The sequence below is a fragment of the Porites lutea genome, chromosome 13 (genome assembly GCF_958299795.1).
Source record: "Porites lutea chromosome 13, jaPorLute2.1, whole genome shotgun sequence".
Taxonomy (NCBI): domain Eukaryota; kingdom Metazoa; phylum Cnidaria; class Anthozoa; order Scleractinia; family Poritidae; genus Porites; species Porites lutea.
In genome coordinates, this window is record NC_133213.1 from 22,176,478 (window position 1) to 22,198,391 (window position 21,914).

A 21,914-nucleotide genomic window follows, 5' to 3' on the forward strand; every position below is an offset into this window, starting at 1 on the left:
CGTGCCAGTCCTACTCCGCATCGGCACATTAAATGAAGAGCGGAGCGCTCGTTTCACCGCCCAACCTTTATCCGCCCTGTTTTCAACTTGGAAGGAGGAGAAATCATGCTCGCCCGGGACATCGGAAATTTTCGTACCCTAGGCGGGCATTGAACTCACAACCCTCCGAATACTAATGTTTATCGGACGTTCCAACCATTGAATTAACCGGAGGGTCGCGAGTTCGATTCTTGCCCGGGGCATGGAAATTTCCTTTGTTCCGGGCGAGCATGGTTTCTCCTCCTTCCAAGTTGAAAATGTCCACTGGAGATGTATGTGTGCTGCTCACTAGTGTATCATTAAAATTAAGTTTCAGAAGTCCTGCAGAAAAAAAACAAACAGCAACAAACGAACAAACACTCTTCGGTAACTATCTAAATGCGATCTTGATGCTTTTCTCATAAATAATTCAGTAGTCTAATAAATAAGCAAATATATATTCTAGGCGACTGAAACTATCATTTTCTTGAAATGAAGCAAATTCTTTGAGACAGATGGTCGAGATTTTACTTTCCTCGAGGTCATCCATATCCGTAAAGCAGAAATGATCCGAGAGGAACTGGCACTAGTAAAACAAAATGGCGCCTGAAAGCCACGGAGAAAAAATGGTTGATCTGGCCTTTTGTACCCTTCAAATGGGTTAAACTTCAGTTTTGCTGATTTAATTTAATTTTTTGGATTGCTCCGAGTTGATCCGAGTCCAATTTTATTTTATTTTTATTTTTTTATTCGATCCGAGTTGGTCCGAGTCGATCCGAGTTGATCCGACCCGGACTGGCGGTCCGAGTTGATCCGGTGCGACTTTTGTACCTGCCTTTTGTTTTGTTTGTTTTTTGCTGTAGGCTACTATTAAACAGGGTGATCTGCTATTGAATAGAATCCAGAAGCTCAGCCGAGTGATAAACATGTAGCCAAGACGAACTGCTTTTCCAACCTTCTCTTGTCTGCGAGATGAAAGAATAGCTACTACCGTTCCAAGTTATTTATGCTTTTGTAAACAGTGCATATCTCAAATGTAGACATTTTCCTTTCAAAAAATAAAACCTCTTTTATGGAATGGTGTTTTGTTTGAAGTTAAGTTTAATTTTAATTTTTTTTTCCTTTTTTGTCGATGGGCGAGAAGAGTCATAACGAAGCGACATGCTAATCTACCCAATAGTCTGCCGCTTAGGGATCATCTAAAGCTTCCAAACGCGGCCTTTAAACTTGACGTTATCCGCATTCGTCCCTAGATCACCGTGGAAATTTCTTCAGACAAACATATTTTTAAAACGGAAGTAAAATTGATAAAAGTGGCCGTTTTTCTCTTCTGCTAAATTTGAAAACATCACCGGCTATTTGGTGTGGTTTGGATGGCCGGAAAAAGCTGACGACTGAATAACATCTACATTACGAGAGCTGTCAAGAAAATCGTTTAATGTTGATGTGTGGGTTCAATTGTAATTTTGGTTTAAATTTCATTTTCTTTTGTTTTTGGGATTGTTAATGTATATTAAATAATGTGTTTGAAAACAAAGGCAAATAACATTTAGACCGAAAATAGAATTGAACCACAACATAATCGTGCCAACTATAAGATAGATATTATGGATAATAATTGTTAAAAGCCTTAGAGTGCCACGCATTTAAAAATCAAGCTATGCTTTTTCGCGATAAGGTAGTTTGAAAAATACGCAAGTCCCTTAAAATAAAATAGTTTCCCCTCCCCACCCATCTAAGGTTGTAAACGATTTTCCCGCCAAATGCTCCGTATCCGAGCGTGGCAGCAGGTTGGCGACACGTTTCTCGGTGATCAAACAAATTGATCAAACATCGAAATTTACATTTTGTATTTCAATAACATGCTTTTGTTGAGCACAATATTTTTATACGCTTCATCGAGCGCGGATCGCCATGTTTTGCTGCTGCTTCTAAATTAAACGCGTCCTTTGGTTGTGTATTTATTGAGAATACTCTCAAGTATTAGTATGCAAATCGTTTCAGAAGAAGGAACGTTCAAGAACGCAGGTGGAAAGAAAATTTTTACCAAATATTGGCAACCAAGCGACAAGAAATCCAGGTGAGAATTATCAGTAGGTTATTTCTTGAAATTCAAATCACGCTCTTCAAAAATGACTGCTAACACAGCTGAATTAGCGCAAAATCGACCTTTACAATTCTCTTTGTCGCCAAAAGAAGTGTATTTTGCTTTGCTGCAGTCAAAAGTGCATCGACCTGGCTAAATGATTAGTCAAGTTATTTTTATTACAAGCATTATAATAGATAGGTTTATGCTAATGCAGAGTCAGAGCGAGGGAATGAAATCAAACGAGCAAAGTGAAGTTAACTTGAAAAAAGTCATTTAAACGAGTGAAAATTAAATTCCAAGCACGCACGAGATGTCCAATGTTGACTCGCCTTAACTCGCACAAACTCGCAACTGATGGGCAAGCTCAATTTTTCCTTAACTCACCTAAACTCGCATTAGCTCGAACAAATTAAGGACGACGAGTTAAGGTTCCAGAGTTGGCCTGTTGACTTTGTGCTGGAGTGTTTATAAGTCGAAACGCTGAAACGCTTTAAAATTAATTACTCGTTGAGCCAAGCCGGGCCCTGGTTTCCATATGATCTGAGGATCGGTACAATCGCTGACAAAAATCCAGCGAACTGTATGATAGTAGTTATCTATTATTAATACAATAGCGAAATCAGTCGGTAGGTGGTGGGCAAAAAATATGGCCATCCACCGAAGAATACAAAAATTGAAGAAAATAAACTAAACCTTCGTATTAAAAGAAATTAATTGAAATACATCATGCAGTTAATTAATTTGCTGCGCTCGGAAGGACTCTAAATGATTTATAGCTCAAAATTGAAAGTCTCTTGATCATTGATAAAACAAATAACAATAGATTTTCGTTGTTATTTTCTCGATAGAGCATTGGTCTTTATCTGCCATGGATATGGAGAGCATTGTTCACGCTACGAGAGGCTTGGAAATGCTTTAGCTGAACAAGGCTACCTCGCCTTCAGTCAAGATCACGGTATGTCCCACCCCGGCCTTGTTCAATCTCTTCTGTGGTACAGTAACTGCATCTAATCATACTTTCTCGGGAAGAGTCGGGGGGGGGTGGGGTGGGGTGGGGGTGGTAAATACGTGTATTGCAGAACCGTGTGAGCTCGGGGAGGTGGCCGGTAAAATGTTAGGGATGGCAGGGTGAGATAAAGGTAGAGTAGAAAACTGGACCATTATTTTTGGAATTCAATTTATGATGTTATGGGCACCTGGCAAATACAAAGAAAGACAGGAAATAGTGTGATATAACCCTTCAAGAGCTAATTTTTGACAATAAATCTTTCTATTAGTTGGTCATGGTCAGAGTGAAGGACAAAGAGTCCAAATATCAGATTTTTCCATTTACGTCAGAGATGTTTTTAAACACATTGACCAAGTCACAGCAGACAACACAGGCATACCAATATTTATGTTTGGCCACTCAATGGTATGTACTGTTATAAAACGTTATTGGAACTCTGCCCCCTTTTTTTTTTTTTTTTTTTTTTTTTTTGTGTATTTTTTTAGGTTCTTGGGTCCCCTAACCGAGTCGATCACAGGAATACAAGTATATATTAATAACGATAAAGACCCCAAGCCCATCATGCTTTGCGGTTGTTTCGTAATGTCGCGCTCTTGCCGGTTTGTTTTGATAACCTAGATAGCCTGTGAATTTCAGGTTTTCTTATTTTTAACTCTTTTCAAGTCTGGCTTCAATGCAGTTAAATCACATATTACGAAAACACTGATACAGTCGAACCTCCATATGCGACCACCTCTTGTAAACAACTACCCCTCGTAAAATATCACCATCCTTAAGCGACCGCGTTAGAGTGATTTCCCACTGTTTTTAACCTCCTAAAAAGCGAACCCTTAACGATCTGTCTGAACTCTTATGTTCGCTGTATCCTACTAGGAGTATACGAAGAACTTAAGTAACAACATGTAACTGAGAAAGAAATCGGAGCAGTAAATTATCTGCTTTAAAGTAGATGTGCCCGGAAATCTACTCCAAGGAAGTGTCGTAAGCGACTACTTTCTGTAAGTGACCACAAAGTCTTAGCCTTTACAGTGGTTTGACTGCACCTTGAAAATTTCATGTTATGACATTATTAATATTATGCATTATTCTTGTTAGGGTGGTACAATAGCTGTTCTCAGTGTTATGGAAAGACCTTATTTCTTTGCGGGTGCGATTTTTAGTGCACCAAGCATAAAAGTGGAAGCCAATCCTTGCACGGTAATTTATTGTTCCACTTGCTACAAATAGTGAACGAAAACACAATGTAAAGACTGTTTCTCTTTTCTTAGGGTACCGTCAATGCAAAAACAGGCTGCAACAAACCCAAAACCGAAAAATACTACGTACCTAAGGAAACAGAAATACAAATCCCAAAACAGAAATAAACACCACCAAACTGAAAGAGAATTTACCAATACAAACCATGATCAAAAACCCCAAAACAGAAACAAGGAAATAATGTAAAACAATAGTTTCTAATGATTCATCGTCTTTTCATTATCTTAACCCGCGATCAAGCGGGGTTTTTTATAGGGAGGGCATGATCACAGGCTATAATAGCCCATTTCCGAGTTCCAAAAACTCTTGCTTTAATAACGAGGCTAAAGGTATACAGTTAAACGAGCAACAAATTGCTGCAGAACGAGTCCAAAAGCGGTGCTGCGCGTTTTATTACCGGGGCCCAGCCGAAGGCTGGCACCGGTCATAAAATGCAGACGGTCCGTTTTTTCAACGTTACATTAGGGAACTTAAGAACCACGACGAAGTTCACGACGACGACGTCTGTTGACTGGGAAAGGACTGGAACGAGAACGTCAGTTTCGGCGGGAAAAAGGAAACTTAAGATGCAGTCGATCGGTAGGTCGACGATGACGACACTGAATGTAAACAAACATGTAGAAGTAGTACAACTGTGATGTTCGTTCACAACAAAGTTTTTTCGCAAAGGCGTCTTTTAAGACGATGCAAGATCTTATTTTATAAGCCGTACGTCTACTTTCATTGACGATGAAGAATTTTTAGTGTTGTCTGACCTTTTCGAATGGAAAAATCTCTGCTTTCCGTACGAAGGTTATTCAACTTTCACCCTTAATGACATGACCGAGTCCGATTGTCTGTCAGAGTTTAGATTTGGAAAAAGAGACATTACGATGCGATAGCTGTTTTCCATATAAAGTTCATTTCCTCCATATTAAAGATATATGATTTGCGTGACCTAAATACGTACAAATAAATTTGTCACTTACGAGTTCGCTCGCTCGGCCTGCACAGCTCAGTGTTGTCTTCGAAGTAAACACAATTCATCAGTCAAATTTTCAATCAACATCGTTTGTTAGCAGAAAAAAGAAAGGATACCTGGATCTACCAGGTGAAAAAATACAAAGCCCTTGAAAAATCGCTTAAAAACAGGGAGTTATACCTGCCGAAGTTTGTGGACTGCAGGACGACGTGACTCTACTGTGTTTGGCGTCGTCGACGACACCACGACGACGAAATTTGTTAACCGCGCTTGCGCAGTGCACGGCATCTCACTTCCGGTCGTCGTCGACAAAGTGGTCGTCGTGGTTCTTAAGTTCCCTATTGTTAGGGATATATCGCTGACTGAGATATATCGCTGGCTCATTGAAATCTTATCCGCCATTTTGAAAAGCTCGAGGCATGGAGGACAGTCAAGGGAAAGATAATAGCTTTTTGGGGAACTTTACGATGCACTAGTTTATGAGCGAAAATTTAAGAGTGAGTATTTGGAGAGACAAGTTTACGAGCGATCACTTAAGAGTGAACCTTCCATCGTGAAACTTATCGAGAATCAAAGCGAACACTTATCAAAATTTGTCTTCAAAAAGATTTCAACGATTGACATACCGAAGTCTTCAAAGCTCCATCGCTATGTTAATAAGGTGAGAAAACTTTATCATGCACGATATAAATGTAAAAACAAACGCGATCCAAAGATAATTAACTTAAATAAAATGGCTATACCCAAGAAAGCTTATTTGTTGTCTTTCTTTAGCAGGCATTATCATAGGATAATGAAACTAAAATGTAAAGCACGTCGATATTTATCATTGTTTATGCAAAATCACAGCTCAACAATGCAGTTGAACTCTCCTATTTCCTCTGAGAATTTGGTGCAGTCAAGATTAGGTGCACTTTGTTTACAATCAATAGATGTTGGCGGTGCAGGTGATTGTTTCTTTAGATCACATCAATTATATGGCAATAGCGACCATCATATGCATATACGTACTGCTGGGGTTCAATTTATGAGAGACAATCCAGAGAGATTTATTGAGAGCAATACCGAAAATTCATGGCTAAGATATCTGAATAATATGTTTATTCAAGGTACATGGGCTGATGCACTTATCATTCAAGCAGTTGCGGATGCATTAAATGTTACTATACAAATAGTAGAATCTAATCAAGGCTTTGCACCACTTACTACTGTTTACCCTGAGTTCAGGAAAGAAATACTTCCTCTACAATTACTTTAGGTCATATTGATGAATGCCACTATGTATCAACCACTGCCTTACATTAAATGCCTCCATTTCAATGTGCAATGAATTAACAAATGATACTCAGTCATCAATAAATAAGCATTTTATTATGTCCATATATAACACTGGATGACATTTTTTACAGTGCAAGACAGCAATCCATGACCACAAAGATCTATTTCAAAAATGTCTTATGTCTGTTATCATTTCAAATTCACAGTGTTTTCGCAAAAATAGATAAATGTGATCAATAAATCTCAATGATAAACCTGACGATAACCTACTTGAGAAAATGTGAAATTGTGATAATTCTGTAACAAACTTCTTTGCAAACTTTGTCATTACCAATCAACCCAAAACTGTCAGTGACTTTTGCTTTTTCACTCAATCTTAAAAACAAATAAAAACCTTATACAGATCACACTTATTGACATCACAATGTAAAAACACTACTATAACACAGACCGTTAGCTGTAATAACACTGAACAAACTTACAACAACATCCTCCTTTCTCATGCATTTTGTGGCTTTTCTTCTGCATGAGTTAATTCAGACTAAGTATTAGCCTCCACAGAGGAGGGGAGAGGGGTGCGAGAGGTAAACTATATCTTTGCAATCCCGTGTCCTGTGGGGCCCCGGTAAGTTCCACGTAGTGGTTCTAGTTGCCCATACATCAAACCTGTTTTGTAGCAAATAAGATTTAGTGTTGCAAGTTGCGTAAATACTGACTCCTGATTGGACAAAATTACGCGGGAGTCACGCCATACACAGTAGTTACGTTACTTGCTGCAAAACAAGTTTGCCTTGGGTCGGTAATTAAAACGCGCAACATTGACAGATTTTGATGCAAAAAGTAGAACTTCTCTCTAGTTTCTGCAACAACTTTTTCGCAACTTGTTTAAACCTGATTTGCTGCAAGGGAGGCTTCATTCGTTGGCTAGCTAGTAAAATGCGCAACATCACTTTTCAAGTAGTTTCCCAACAATTTTGCAAAACAGGTTTCACGTTTTTGTTGTCCGTTTTACCACAGCTTTAATGCAGAGTGAGATAAAACAGTTTTAGATGTGAAATATTTGCAGGGGCAACAGTTTTTTTGTAGTCAATTAAAATGTTGTTTAAACATAAATATCTGATTAATCACTAGTCGAAACACAAACTTTTTACAAAGTTCTAGTGGCGGAGGAAAGGGAATATGATGATTATTTTAATAGGAGATTATACGAGAAATGGACTTCATGTAAATGTTGATTGTAAATAATAATAAAGTGTGTGTGTTTATCACGAGTCAAGTTTTTAACCTTGTCTTCTAGGGGGAGGTGCGAAATTAATACAGTAGTGATTGTTCGATCGTTTTCCATCCTTCATGATTGTACAATGAACTAGTGAGATTGGTGGCCGGCGGGTTTGTCGAGGGTTATTCTGTCCTGTTCAATTAATCAGCCTTAAGATTATACCCCCGGTGAGGGAGGGGGCGGGGGAGCTACTCAACAACGTTTTATGTGGTAAGGCACCGCCCAGAGACCTAGCTCCTTACACATTTATCGTTGAAGGAGCCCGTCGTTTTTGTTTAGGGTTGGAGCCTCCCCATAAAAATTTCAATGTCACTCAATTCTTTGCACAATCCATTTAGTAACCAAAAGTCTTACAGCAAGTCGAATTTCCTTGAATACCAGGCGTCCCTCGAGCCTTCTACGCTCTCGCGCTCGACTTGATAAGTCTAGTACTTCAGTAACACAATCCACCTTGTTTATTATTATTGCTTTAGGCTGTAAAGTATGCCAATGATAGTCTAAACTGGCATGAGGGAATGAAAGTGAGATGGGTGGGAGCTATATTAGACGCAATGAATGAAATCCAGAGGAAATTGTCAAAGCTTACAACACCTTATCTACTTGTCCATGGTGATGGAGATCAATTAGTGAAGATTGACGGTTCACAATACTTATATGAGAATTCTCCCAGTAACGACAAGACATTTAAGGTACACGAAATGAGCTGCTTTACTGACAGCACTGAGCGAACTAATAAACTCTCTATGGGTATTTCCGACGAATAGTTAGGGCGCTTGACGATATATCATGATGGCAGGAAGAGGCAGTCTTAAAAAAACGTGCAAACGGATGTAACATTATTGGCCAACAACTCCCAACATTGTTGGATGTTACATGCTGCGTCCGTTTGCATACCCTGTTGCATGTTGTTGGATGTTATTGCGCAAAGTTTGAAACCGCGGTCAAACTTTTCAGCCAACAACTCCCAACATTCTTTTGTACCGTGATCGCCGAAGCGTAGTGTAACAATGTTGGATCCGTTTGCACAGCTCTTCCAACATTACTGGGGCCACGCACGCTCATTACGCATGGTTTACAAAGACTTATGAGTTGTATCCTTCCCACGATGCATTGCAGGTCCCAACATTGTTGGGAGTTGTTGAATACTTTTGTACACCACTGCCAACACGCACGCAACAACTCCCAACATTGTTGCGCCAACAATGTTGGGAGTTGTTGCGTCCATTTGCACACAGCCTTAAATCGGCGTTTGTTCCTGCCCGGAGTAGGAGTTTCGGCCGCTTTGTTCCAAGCGTAATTATTGTGAACTTATCCCAACAACAGTCGTGTTTTGTCTAAATCCTTTTAACCCCAAGAGTGACCAATATCTATTTTCTCCTAACAACGTCAAAACATTTTCGAGGGAAAAAGCTATAAGAATTTATAAAATAATCACCAAAGAGGAAATTCTCGTCTCCAAACGGGTGTCTAAAGCATAATATAGAGATTTCGCTCTTCGGCCAATTTTCCGTCCCGTAGTCATTTTTAAATCTACCTATTATTTCATTATTAACTCAACTGCGAGTAAAACTTGCTTTACAGGTGTACAAAAATGGACGCCATGAACTTTTGAATGAGGTGGAAGAAACTGCGAGCGTAGTTTACAAGGACATTCTAGACTGGATCCAGCAAAAGCTACCTTGAACTGTTTTAGACCTCGTTTACACGAATCAAGACTAATTTTTGAAACTGCATATCATGATGGCAGGAAGAGGCGGTCTTAAAACAGCGTTTGTTCAATATGTGGTTATATTGTCCTGCCCGGGGTAGGAGTTTCGGCCGCTTTGTTCCAAGCGTAATTATTGTGAACTTATCCCAAAAAAAGTCGTGATTTATCCAAACCCTTTAAACCCCAAGAGTGAACAACATCTATTTTCTCCCAACAATGTCACCACATTTTCAAGGGAAAAGGTTACGAGAATTTATAAAATAATCACCAAAGAGGAAATTCTCATCTCCAAACGGGTGTCTAAAGAATAATATAGATTTTTCCCTCTTCGGCCAATTTTCCGTCCCGTTGTCATTTTAAAATTTACCTATTATTATATGTATAGGTAATAGCATGATTTGTAGTGATATTTGGCATAAATACCATTATAAACTCAACTGCGAGTAAAACTTGCTTTGCAGGTGTACAAAAATGGACGCCATGAACTGTTGAATGAGGTGGAAGAAACTGCGAGCGTGGTTCACAAGGACATTCTTGACTGGATTCAGCAAAAGCTACCTTGAACTGTTTTAGGGCCACGTGCACTCGAATCCAGACTAATTTTTGAAACTGCATAACTTTTCACCCGGATTCGTGTAGACGAGGCCTTAAACCACTCCGGTGAGCGGTTTCAAAAAGATATTAGGCTGACTTAGCAATAGAACGGGAACGTCAGTTGTCGACGACGGGCAGAAATCAAACAACTGGCTTGACCAATCACAGAGCAGCAAATTGAACACCGGAAGTCTCGTTCAGTCCTTTCCGCGCGCTTTCTCGTCGTCAACTGTTGTTACCGTTATGTTGCTAAATCAGCCTAATGTTTCGGTGACAGGATTCACTCGTTTCGCGCGTGGACGGAGTAGCAGAGGGAAAGCCGATTCATGGGAAAAATATATCTAAATGTGCTTTTAAAAATATCCGGATTTGTATAGACGAGGCTTTTCACGATAGTGTCAATCTACAAATATGACCAGAATCATTTCGTTTTTTTTTTTTTTTAATTTCTTTCATATTTAATTCAGTAAATTCAGAAACCTTAATTTGCATGAGAAAGCCAAATTCTGTGGGATTCTAAAAAAGGCCGTTTCCACGATGACGTCATTTTACCATACCAGATTCCTTCAGGGTTTTGCTTTCTTGCGCAAGTTAGGGCTTTTGTTATTTAAACCTCAGTGGGATATAAAAGAAAAGATGAAATGAATTCCTTTAGTAGCAAAAACATGTCATCGCGTTAATAGCCAATTAGGCCCTGTGGCCCCAGTAGCCTTGCAGCAGTTCAGAATAGACCCCTATGTGTCGCAGTTCTTTTGTTTTCGGGCTAGGTTCCAAACTTTATTTGTTCATATTTTTCCCCGCCAATAACGTGAGGTCTTCCAAAAACTGCAAGGTCGCCCCTTATATGAAGAAAAGTCGCCCCGAGTAGAAGAGTCACTCGCCTACCCCAGTTACCATGGGCGAGCCAAAATTTCCTACATTTCCTTACCGAAACTTGGCTTTTAAATAAATTAGAAACAAATAGTGGGTTAGAGCGCTTTTTCAATGGTAAGGTAACCTTTCTAGCTCAGCCGGGTCAACTCGGTCAAGGCGAGAGAATCAGACCATGCGGGAGTGATGTTTTCAGTTCTAGGCTTGGGCAAAGGGGTGAACAGTTTCTCATATAAACACTTATGCTCAAGTTGACTCGGGCCGGGAGGGTGACCCCGGGGAAATTTTTCTCTGTGTGATCGGGGCCTCGTTCTCATGTTTTCTTGATATAGGTTCAATAAACAGAATAATAACTCTGCCGTGCATCACACGTTATTAGAAATTTATTCGCCGTCACTGCGTTATACAGAGGACATAAGAACCCAAAGACAAATTTATTTTTCTCTATTTACACTTTGATGTCAGTGCTCCCAAAAAATTCAGTTCCACCGAAAAATCACTTAAATTTGACCAAGTTAGCCAATTAAGATAACCCCCACAAATTTTTAAAGTACGCCAAGTAGCTTTATAAATGACGTTTCGCTACTGTCGCCTCCCTAATGTCGGGCGTATTAAATCTCGAGCAACTGATCGACGTTCAGTCAGAGTCGATCTCTGTATTTTAACGCCATACGTTAGTAATCATGTGTCACGTTAGGCTGTCTACCTTGGACTAGAAAAGGTACCAAGACGATCGAGGAACGGACCCCACGTGGTTTTGCTTTCCGGTCCTCGCTTGAACACCCCGGCGGGCTAATACCGGTCACCTGGAGCGAGAGGCAACGGGAGAAGAGATAGCCTGGGAACGAGATTGATTAACAGTTTAATGTTCCGAGATAATAATAACCTGCGATCATGTTATCCCTACAAAAAACGTAAAACGCCTGTTTAAAAAAAAAAAACCTTGAAACATGAAAAACTGTATAGTTTTACACCACTTCCTTGTTTTTGTTTTCGTCTTTTGTGGCTATAGTTTGTATTTTTGGATTCTGTTTCAGTTTTGCGTTTTAATTTTGTATTTTTTTGAGTGTGTTTCCTCTTGGGGATGCTTACTTCCGCTTTGGGATTTGCGTTTCTGTTTTCTGGTAGTGTTTTTCTGTTTTGGGTTTCCGTTTTGTCTTATGTGTTTCTGTTTTGTTTGTTTTTCTGGTTTGTCCTCTGCTATTTTTGTTATTGTTGATGTCTTGTGGTTTTTCTGTTTCTATCGGCCACCCTATATATTTGAAAGTCCTCTGCATTTAAATCCAACCACTGGAGAACACTTCAAAACTCCGTTGAAAATTTCTTCACAGAGATCAAATAGTCCAGGTAAGAAATAATCTCATTTAACTTGGAATTTTTCTAATCAGATATTTCTGCAAGGTTTATTTTGATTTCCTGCTGTAGTTTTTTTCCCTCTCTTTTTTACTAAGAAATAATTAATAATAAGCTTAGACCGGTTTGCGACCGCGAAGCAAAGTATGTTTGTTCCATATTAAGCAAAACGTCCGACTAGAATATTGTTTTAGGCGATTTGTGTTTCTCTCACTTCGTAGTCTCCCTTGTCTGCTTCTCTCTTAACTTCCTTTATACCCCCCTCCCCCCCCACCCCACCCCACCCCACCCCTATCCCTCCACACACAAGCAACATTTTCATTCAAACAGCTACCTTTTTAATTTTTCAATTTGCATTGGCACTGTGTAAATCATAATACCACAAAGTATTTCAGGAAAATTACTTTTTACAGTTTAAATTGCTTGTATTTCTGCCCTATGTAAGGCAAATTAAACAATTTAAAATTTGTTGCGGTTTGCCAGTTTATGGTCTCTGAAATTTGCATGTAATGTTATTGTCGCCGGGTAGAGGACACATTCTTGAGGATTAGACCTAGCCCCATTTCCCTGGACTTAACCTGTCTACAGCCGCCCCATACCCTCAGAAAAACCAATTTTTTTTTTTTTCTGACCGGAGGGTGCCTATAACACATGCTATTTGGGCTGAAACATTTTATGTAAACTAGATGGGGAGAGTACTGTTGTGGCTATAGTAGAATCATCAAAGAACGGCTGCACAGTGAGGAAGCCTTATAAACTTAGTATTTTCCTCTTGATGTTTAGATAAAAAGGTCTATACTTTCTACTCATGTAAGAATTTTATAGTTTCAAAAGTGGAAACCGAAGTTAATTGGACTTAACTTTGGGATTTTTGCGGTTTCTCTGTTTCATGCACGAGCATGAAACTAAACAATAAAGCCACAAACGATGGAAATATTCCTTTGAGCTACATATTCTACTATAAAAACGTTAGGGATAGTGCTACCGTAAAGTTTCCATAGTAGCGACCCTCGCTACTTTCCGAATTAGCAGCCTTTAGGGCTCGTTACTTTCGGGGTCATTATTTTCGGGGACCAAAAACCATGAAACAAAGTTGGCGCTAGCTCTTTCTCGATATGAAAAATAAACAACATAATATTAAAAAAACAACAACAATATTTTATTTGTGTTACATGATATGTGTAACAGAGATAGTACCTACGTGCTAAACACAGCAATACTCTGGTAAAAGACGAGAGCAATGATTATAGTTAGCAAATGAGAAGGAATTCATTTGTCCAGTTTCATTTTTTTCTCCGCCACATTTGTGCTCTCTGGATACTGAATAACCCATATTGTGTTGTCACTTGTCGGGACGAGTTGTACTAGCTTGCACGGCATGACAAGAGACCTCTCGTCGGCTGAAAGACACGGTTATCCGTTCCTTTGAGAAATTCGGTGTTGCAGGGACAGTGAAATCAACATCGATGGTCTACCGGACTACCGAATGGGTGAATTAGCCGATGTAGAGGAAATCGAATTCTTCTCTGACTCAGGGGAGGAAAGCCAAACTCAGTGCTTTTAGTCCATGACAAACAAATGTATTTTATAGCTGCAGTTTACAGAGGTTTCAGTTTTAACTTGAAGAAACGTTCCTTTTGTTGAGCAAAACTTTTAATCAGTTTAGTTTTTACATTGTGCAATCTGTGAACTGACGTCAACAACGAATGATAGTTGACATAGTTTCAGGCATGCCATGTTTCCCTTATTACAAAGTGCTTCATTAATATTAGTATTATACATTAAAAATCTGACTATGGATTGCAATTGGAAAACAATAAACGTAATTCAATGTAATGGTTATAGCCTGCGAAAACATTTGTTTCTCCTCGCTCTTCGCCGCTGGGGACGTTTCGCGCAGTGGAACGTATAATGGTTAATACTTTTTTCGGACTCGTTACTTTCGGGGCTCGATATTTTCGGGATTTATTAGAAGTAAGAAACTATTGACGTTACTTTCGGCGGGTTGCTACTATGAGAACTTTACGGTAATAAGAAATGACTCTTGATTTGGCTCAAAATGTTCCCATCCATACATTAAAGGTGAATTATTCAAAACTAAAAATCGACCTCAGAGAACCCCGGCCCCAAAAGGCTGATCCATACCTCAGACCAAAACAGGGTCAATCGAGCTAAAACATTGGCATAATGTGGAAATCTCCATAATAACTAATTGTACGCAATTTGACCAAAACCGACCGACACCTATTTCCAAGCCTACCACATTTTCTCAGGCAGAAGCTCTCAATTATATTTTCATTTCGTATCACAGGAGTTTCAAAAATGATTAGTTTTGTACTTAATGAAACCTTTCCTGTTTTTTGAATATTTAGGCAGGGTACAAAGTGATTTTTATTTTCAGCCAAATTTATAGAAAGACGTTTTAAGGGAATCTGCATGAAATATTGTGTTTTATAAAATCATTAAGATAGTACGCGCGATCTGGGGATGTTGGGAGAACACGACAAAAGCTTGTAAATCAGGAGCCGAAGGCGAGTGATTTACAAGCTATTGTCGCGTTCTCCCAACATCCCAAGTGGGTTATCACGCCGGTAAACCCATAGAAAGTGTGGTCTATTGCTTAAATATATTCACCAATATCCAGAAATTGACAACAAAAAAAACTCCGGAGGTGCGTCAGATAGGGTAAATCCAGGGAGAAAGGAGTGGAAAGTTCTATCATGTCTTATCGGTGTAAAGGAGACAAAATTTTGTAAAAGACTTCAAATGTACTAATGACAATTATTTTGCTTTTTTTGCACCTCCAGGCTCCTATAAAAAAACCTTACGCCCAAGAAACAGTTCCACTTCGAATACTAAAACTTCGAAATGGCAGAAGGAATACTACAAATTATAGCTGAACAAAAAAAGCGTCTTACAATAGCGGAAATCAATAAAAACACGGCAGAGAAAGCACGTGCCTACTACAATCTAGCCAAAGCTTATTACTTAGCCAGTGACTTTCATCAACAAATAGAGTACCTCAAGCAATACCTGAGCATTACTGAGGAAGTCGGTGATAGAGCAGGTGCAGGACGTGCCTATCAAGAGCTCGGCCATGCTTATGGATTCCTGGGTGACTACCAACGAGGAATAGAGTACCACAATCAAGACCTCAGGATTGCCAAGGAACTTGGTGACAGGGCACGTGAAGGGTGTGCCTATGGCAATCTCGGCGATACTTATCGCCACCTTGAAGAATTCCAACGAGCAATAGAGTACAACAATAAACACCTCAGCATTGCCAAGGAAGTTGGTGAAAGAGTATGTCAAGGCAAAGCCTATGGCAGTCTCGGGCTTGCTTATTACAGCCTTAATGAATTCCAAAGAACAATAGAGTACACCAATAAATGCCTCATCATTGCCAAGGAAGTTGGTGACAGGGCATTGGAAGGCAAAGCCTATGCCATTCTCGGCGCTTCTTATCTCAGCCTTAAAGAATTCAAAAGAGCAGTAGAGTACACCAATGAATGCCTCATCATTGCCAAGGAAGTTGGTGACAGGGCATTGGAAGGCAAAGCCTATGGCATTCTCGGCGATAGTTATCACAGCCTTAAAGAATTCCAGAAAGCAATAGGTTACACCAATAAACGCCTCATCATTGCCACGGAAGTTGGTGACAGGGCAGGGGAAGGCGAAGCCTATTTCCATCTCGCCGTTGCTTATGTTAACCTTAAAGAATTCCAAAGAGCAATAGAGTACACCAATAAATGCCTCATCACTGCCACTGAAGTTGGAACCAGGGAAAGGCAAGGGCAATGCTATCACTTTCTCGGCTATACTTATCACCATCTCGGCGAAGACCAACGAGCAATAGAGTACGCCAATAAATGCCTCAACATTGCCAAGGAAGTTGGTAACAGGGCATTGGAAGGCGACGCCTATTCCGATCTCGGCGCTAGTTATCACAGCCTTGAGGAATTCCAAAGAGCAATGGAGTGCCACAAGAAACACCTGAGCATTGCCGAGGAAGTCGGTGACAGACAAGGAAAAGGAAGTGCCTATTTACACATCGGCCTCGTTCATGACTCCCTCGGCGACGTGCCACGAGCAATGGAGTACTACAAGCAAGGCCTGAGCAATGCCGAGGAAATCGGTGACAGTTTTGTACAAGGACAAGCCTATTGCCGCCTCGGAAAATGTTATACAAAACTCCACGACTTGAAGGAAGCAATAGAGTGTTACAAGAAACACCTGAGCTTTGCCGAGGAAATCGGTGAAACGATGTCAGAAGCATGTGCACATGAAGATCTGGGTCACTCTTTTTTACAATCACATTCTTTGAATGAGGCTTTAAAACATTTTAGATGCGGTGTTAAAATCTATGACACTATTAGAACCAATTCTATCTCAGAAGATCAATTGAAAATAAGTTTCCGTACGCGTCATCAATGTGCCTATACTCATTTATGGCAAGTTTTAGTAATGCTTGAAAGGAATGATGAGGCTTTATATGCTGCTGAGATGGGACGAGCAGAAGCTTTGCTCGATGCCTTAAAAGTAACTTATGGCCTTACATCACTTTCCCCCAGGTCAATTGAATCTGAAGAAGAAGTCAGAAATATTTCAAGTAAGACAACTGTTTTAACAGTTTTTATTGCCCTGGAAAAGAAAACAGTCAATATGTGGGTGTTGGGAAAAGAGGGCAACCCTATTTTTAGGCAAGCGAAGATAGAAGATTCCTTTACTCTCCTTTTAGACAGGGCTGGCGTCGGTATTAGGTGCGAAAATCGCTGCGAATTACAGGCATTATATGATGCAGTTCTTGGTCCCATTGAAGACTTGTTTGATGGTGATGAACTAATTGTAGTTCCTGATGGCGCTTTGTCTAAAGCTCCTTGGGCAGCCCTGAGTGAAACTTTAAGGATCCGGACTGTTCCCTCACTGACAAGTTTGAAAGTCATCACAGATTCTCCACGTGAATACCACAGTAATAGTGGAGCCCTGCTTGTTGGAGATCCATGCTTGAATAAAATTACAGATAAACTGGGGAACCCCATTTATGATCCTCTGAAGTACAAAAGAATGGAAGTGGAGATGATTGGAAAAATTCTAGGGAGCCAACCTTTAACAGGTGAAGATGCAACCAAAGAAGCGGTACTTCAGAGAATCGCGTCAGTTGCTTTGGTTCACATTGCAGCCCACAGAAGAAAGGAAACTGGAGAAATTTTTCTGGCTCCAGATCCCCGATGGGAATCCAAGCCTTCTACAGAGGAGGACTGGATCATGAAAATGTCTGACATACAAGCTGTTAGGCTGAGAGCGAGGCTTGTTGTGCTTAGTTACAGCCACAGTGGTCAAGGAGAGGTATCGTCTGAGGGTGTGGTCGGTATGGCACGTGCTTTCTTGTTTGCTGGTGCTCGTTCCGTGCTGGCGACACTCTGGGGAATTGATGACAAAGCCACAATGATGTTTATGGAGTCTTTCTACCAACAACTTGCAAGTGGAGAAAGGGCAAGTGTTGCTCTTCAGAGGGCCATGAAATGTCTTCGAGACTCCGTCGCTTTTTCCGCCCCATGGTACTGGGCTCCATTTGTTCTGATTGGTGATGATGTTAAGATTGAATTGAAGAAAAAAGATTGAGCAAATCGTAAGTAGAGAGTTTTTATTACTTTATTCTTGCTTTTCTTTATTAAGGGGCCTAGAAATAGAAGGCTGAAGAATAAAAGTCAGAACTATTATTTTCAACTCGAAATGTAAGAACATTGGCAGACTTGATAATAAGTGGTAAAAAGCGAAATATATAGTTTACACAATAAGGATAGGTGTGGTAAGTATGTACCGTTAATGGATTCACACGATCACATGTTATTCCTACCAAGCAAATCGTTTAGAAATCATTCCAACACTAGATAACCCTTAATTTTCTCAATTCTTAATTACTTTAGGGACAATATATGTAAAAGATACATTTTGCAATAAGCTGCCTTCAATTTCTTAGAGTACTAGCTCTATATGTTGACCAATAATTAACAGCTTCATGAAAAAGCAAATATGTCTAATATGACAAATGTTGCTCATTTTGCTATTTTTCACACCATCATTCAAGGCATTCTTGAATTTACCGCTTTGATCTTAATTTAATTTTAAAAAAATGTGAATTAATGCCTCAATTGTTACTTTCTTTACAGGGATGAGCTGAACTGAAGTAACGTGTATGTATCTGGATTTCCCCAAAGAAAGAAGTGCGTTATTTAATAGCTGTCCTCAATGGGACGTTTGGTAAAAAAGCGTTTTTCATTTTAATCATTTTTTCTCAGAAAATATTAGAGAGATTTAGAGTCACGCTAACGGCAAACGTCTGCAGATTCAAGTTAAGAATTTCTCAAAATATAAAGTATGCAGATAAAATGAAAACAGCTCAAAGCAATTTTTATGGATAAAACTAACTTGAAACTAAAAACTTTTTGTAGATTTAATTAACAGCAAAAGAGAAGTAAAGGGAACACTTTGTCACGTGGTACAAATCCACGGATTGCCGTAAACTTAACTCTTAATCTCTCTAATTAATAAATCAAAACAACGTTTTAAATTAGCCAAGGCTACACTTATCAATTTTAACTAAGGAAAAAGACAAACAATTTTCGTGGGGAAGGAACTTAACGCTGTTTACGATTATTTCTTTACTCCCGCGAAACTGACTAAGTAGTAGTACAGATGATTGCCCCTTTTCTCGTGTAACCTGCCTTAACCGGCAAATTGTAATTTGGCAAAGGAAAATTGCATCGTAATAATCTTAATATTGATGATAATAATATTTACCATCATCATAATCTTAATAATTCCTTTTCAGTTTTTTCCCCTCGGCTTTAAAGTAAATGACTGAAACAAATAATTCAAATTAATTTAACAGGGTTAACCCTAAGACGTACGCGCAAATTCATACCACAACCATGGCATAAGACGGAGTGGTGAATGGAACCCCTCCCCAGAGTTTTTGATCATGATAATTGGCAGTATTTCAAAACGATTTTGCCGTCAGTGGAAAGCCTTTGATCTACTCAACAAGATGAAGTTTATTTTTAATGGGTGGTGGCGTTGCTGGATGCCTGTGACGTCACCAACAATGGTCGCCATCTTGGATTTCACCAAGAATTAGAAGTCAGGTTAAAATCGCGATAAATGATAATTTTCTGTGCTTCACTAGTAAAATAACATTTAAATAAGCCCTTTGCATCATTTCATTCACAGGTTTTTCTTTTATTGTTAAAAAAAGTTGTAAGAACAGGCATTTTCACTCAAAAAATGGCTTGACCACCTGCTACTTACATATGTCGTAACCATAGTAACTGACCGTCACTAAAATTGTCTCAAAATACGCGCGAGGGATAAACGAACGGCTACTGAAAACGTCGGGTGTTGATGTTTTATCGTCTAAAAAAAAATAAAATAAAATAAAAATGTCAGGGGGGTGGGGGGGGGGGTTGTACGTCCGAGGGTTAAGAATCCTAAGTCTCATAACAGGACGGAGACGAACCAATTAACTATATACAAGCGTGGCCGTGGTTTCAGTTGGGTAATTCAGATTTTAATCAGATAATTTTAAAAATTTTAAGTATGTACTGTAAGCATTTTGTGCATTCTGAACCGTGATTGTGAACCGCGGGTCACAATTCAGTGGTTTAAGGTCTGGGTTAAAAGGGTGTATTACGTTTTGTGTGATTGATCCCTGGTTTCCCAGCTGAACTAGTTATATTTTTTAAAAAGAAATTAATATGCTCATGTCTTGTTGATCCTTAATGTACAAATTGGTGGACAGTACAAAATGCAGACTGCAGACTGAATGCAGACCATTGTTTTCAGGGTTAGAAAACAATGGGACTATCAGTGGCTTCATAGCTTAGTTGGTTAGAGCGTCGCACCGGTATCGCGAGGTCACGGGTTCAAATCCCGTTGAAGTCCCGATTTTTTTTCAGGCTTCTTACGCAATTGCATAAATTGCGTTCACAACTGCGAGGATCATTCTTCATTTGATTTCATTTCCGCAGTTCTCATATATGATTTATTTCATATGCAATTGTCAATGGGACGATTGTTGTCACGTTCCCATTTGCATGGTGAAAACAATGTTTTGCACTGAGAGCAGTCTGCAGTCTTCATTTTGTACTTATGTTATATATTGGGACACACATTGTGTCACTTAATTAAAACTGTTTTTAAATTTAAGTAAAATGGGATTTCAGAGACGAGTTTAACTTATACGGATAAATTATTAGCGTTTCATACAAGAGTAAACATTTTGCCTTCCACGTTTGGGAATGAATATGCTCGTAGTTTTAACTGTAAGTTTTGGGCGATACACTGAATAGCCTGCGCAGAGACAGGAGCGAGTGACCGCTGGCGAATTGGACCGTCTGCGAATCATTAGAGTGACTTTTGCCTTATTTTAATAACCCTATTTTAGGAAAAGCGTTGCCAGATAGTCCTTCCATAACTGCAAACAAAGGAAAAAGGGCCCGAAATCTAATTTTCATCCGAAAACAAGATTTATTTTCCTTCTCTATTTTTCCACCACCACTTCCTTGTAGAGCTGAGTCCGCCTCTGTCTCTGCACTCGTAGACTATTTGTTCTGCTATTAAACTAGGTTTAACTCTTAATCTTGTTTCTTAATTACTGCGAGTCATTTCAATCATAAAAAACGTTTTCGTGTATTATTGCATTAGTGGTCCAACAGCTTTAATTGATGTCGAGTTTAAAGTATCCAAACAGTGGAAGATATTAGATTAAGAATTTGGACGCTACAATAACTTAATGATGTTTTGCTGTAATTGTGCTAGGTTGTAAAAGTTGGGCTTTTTATTAAGTAGATCAGTTCCAGATCAGAACACGTACACAGCAACGTTCTGAGGTTTGGCGTTTGGATATTACAGCAATCGTTAAAGTTATCATCATTCTATCGAAAATCTGACCTATTTTACTGCCTCTAGGTTGCTTTTCTCGAGGCCATTGACTTTTAGCCATCCCTCAGTTATATTATTTAAAGGAGCTGCTTTAATTTAGGGATGTCACCATTAGGAAAAAGGATAGGAGGTTGGGGGAAGGCAAACGCATTAGTAATTAAAAAGTCTCCACACGCACCATGTTTAAAAAAGTTGTTCGAGGAGGAAAAATAGATTTTCACCTCAGGAGGAGAGAGAAAACTTTCATAGACCTCCCAAAAATTCAACACAACCCGTTACTTTCCTAATGGTTCATCCCTTATACCGCCACATGTAACGGAATCCGGAATGTGGGAAAAATTTGCATGTGGAATCCGGAATCCTGGGCTTTGGAGTCCGGAGTATAGCTCAAAGAATCCAGAATGCCACTAGCAATTGGAATTGAGAATCCAAGTTCCACTGACAAAGACTGGAATCGAATACCTGGAATCCGGAATCCGTGACGTGGATTCCAGAATCCCAGACTATCTTGGATTGCCTTACATGGGGTGACTTATAGGTCGGCTTGTTGAACTGCTT

General features: G+C 39.5%; 2 protein-coding genes and 1 pseudogene across 2 annotated transcripts in view; 2 read left to right on the forward strand and 1 right to left on the reverse strand.

Annotated features, from left to right (window-relative positions):
• The window catches only part of LOC140923519 (26S proteasome non-ATPase regulatory subunit 6-like), a 15,947-nt pseudogene extending 14,853 nt beyond the window's left edge, over positions 1-1,094 (forward strand).
• Positions 1-9,622, forward strand: part of LOC140923520 (monoglyceride lipase-like) — an 11,447-nt gene extending 1,825 nt beyond the window's left edge. The window contains exons 2-7 of the mRNA XM_073373601.1: positions 2,931-3,062; positions 3,385-3,521; positions 4,212-4,342; positions 8,040-8,058; positions 8,365-8,580; positions 9,473-9,622. Coding sequence (XP_073229702.1) covers positions 2,931-3,062; positions 3,385-3,521; positions 4,212-4,342; positions 8,040-8,058; positions 8,365-8,580; positions 9,473-9,574 — 737 coding nt within the window. The 3' untranslated portion in view covers positions 9,575-9,622. The remainder of the gene's footprint in view (positions 1-2,930; positions 3,063-3,384; positions 3,522-4,211; positions 4,343-8,039; positions 8,059-8,364; positions 8,581-9,472) is intronic.
• Positions 1-21,914, reverse strand: part of LOC140922561 (uncharacterized) — a 48,488-nt gene that overhangs the window by 16,912 nt on the left and 9,662 nt on the right. The window lies entirely within an intron of this gene.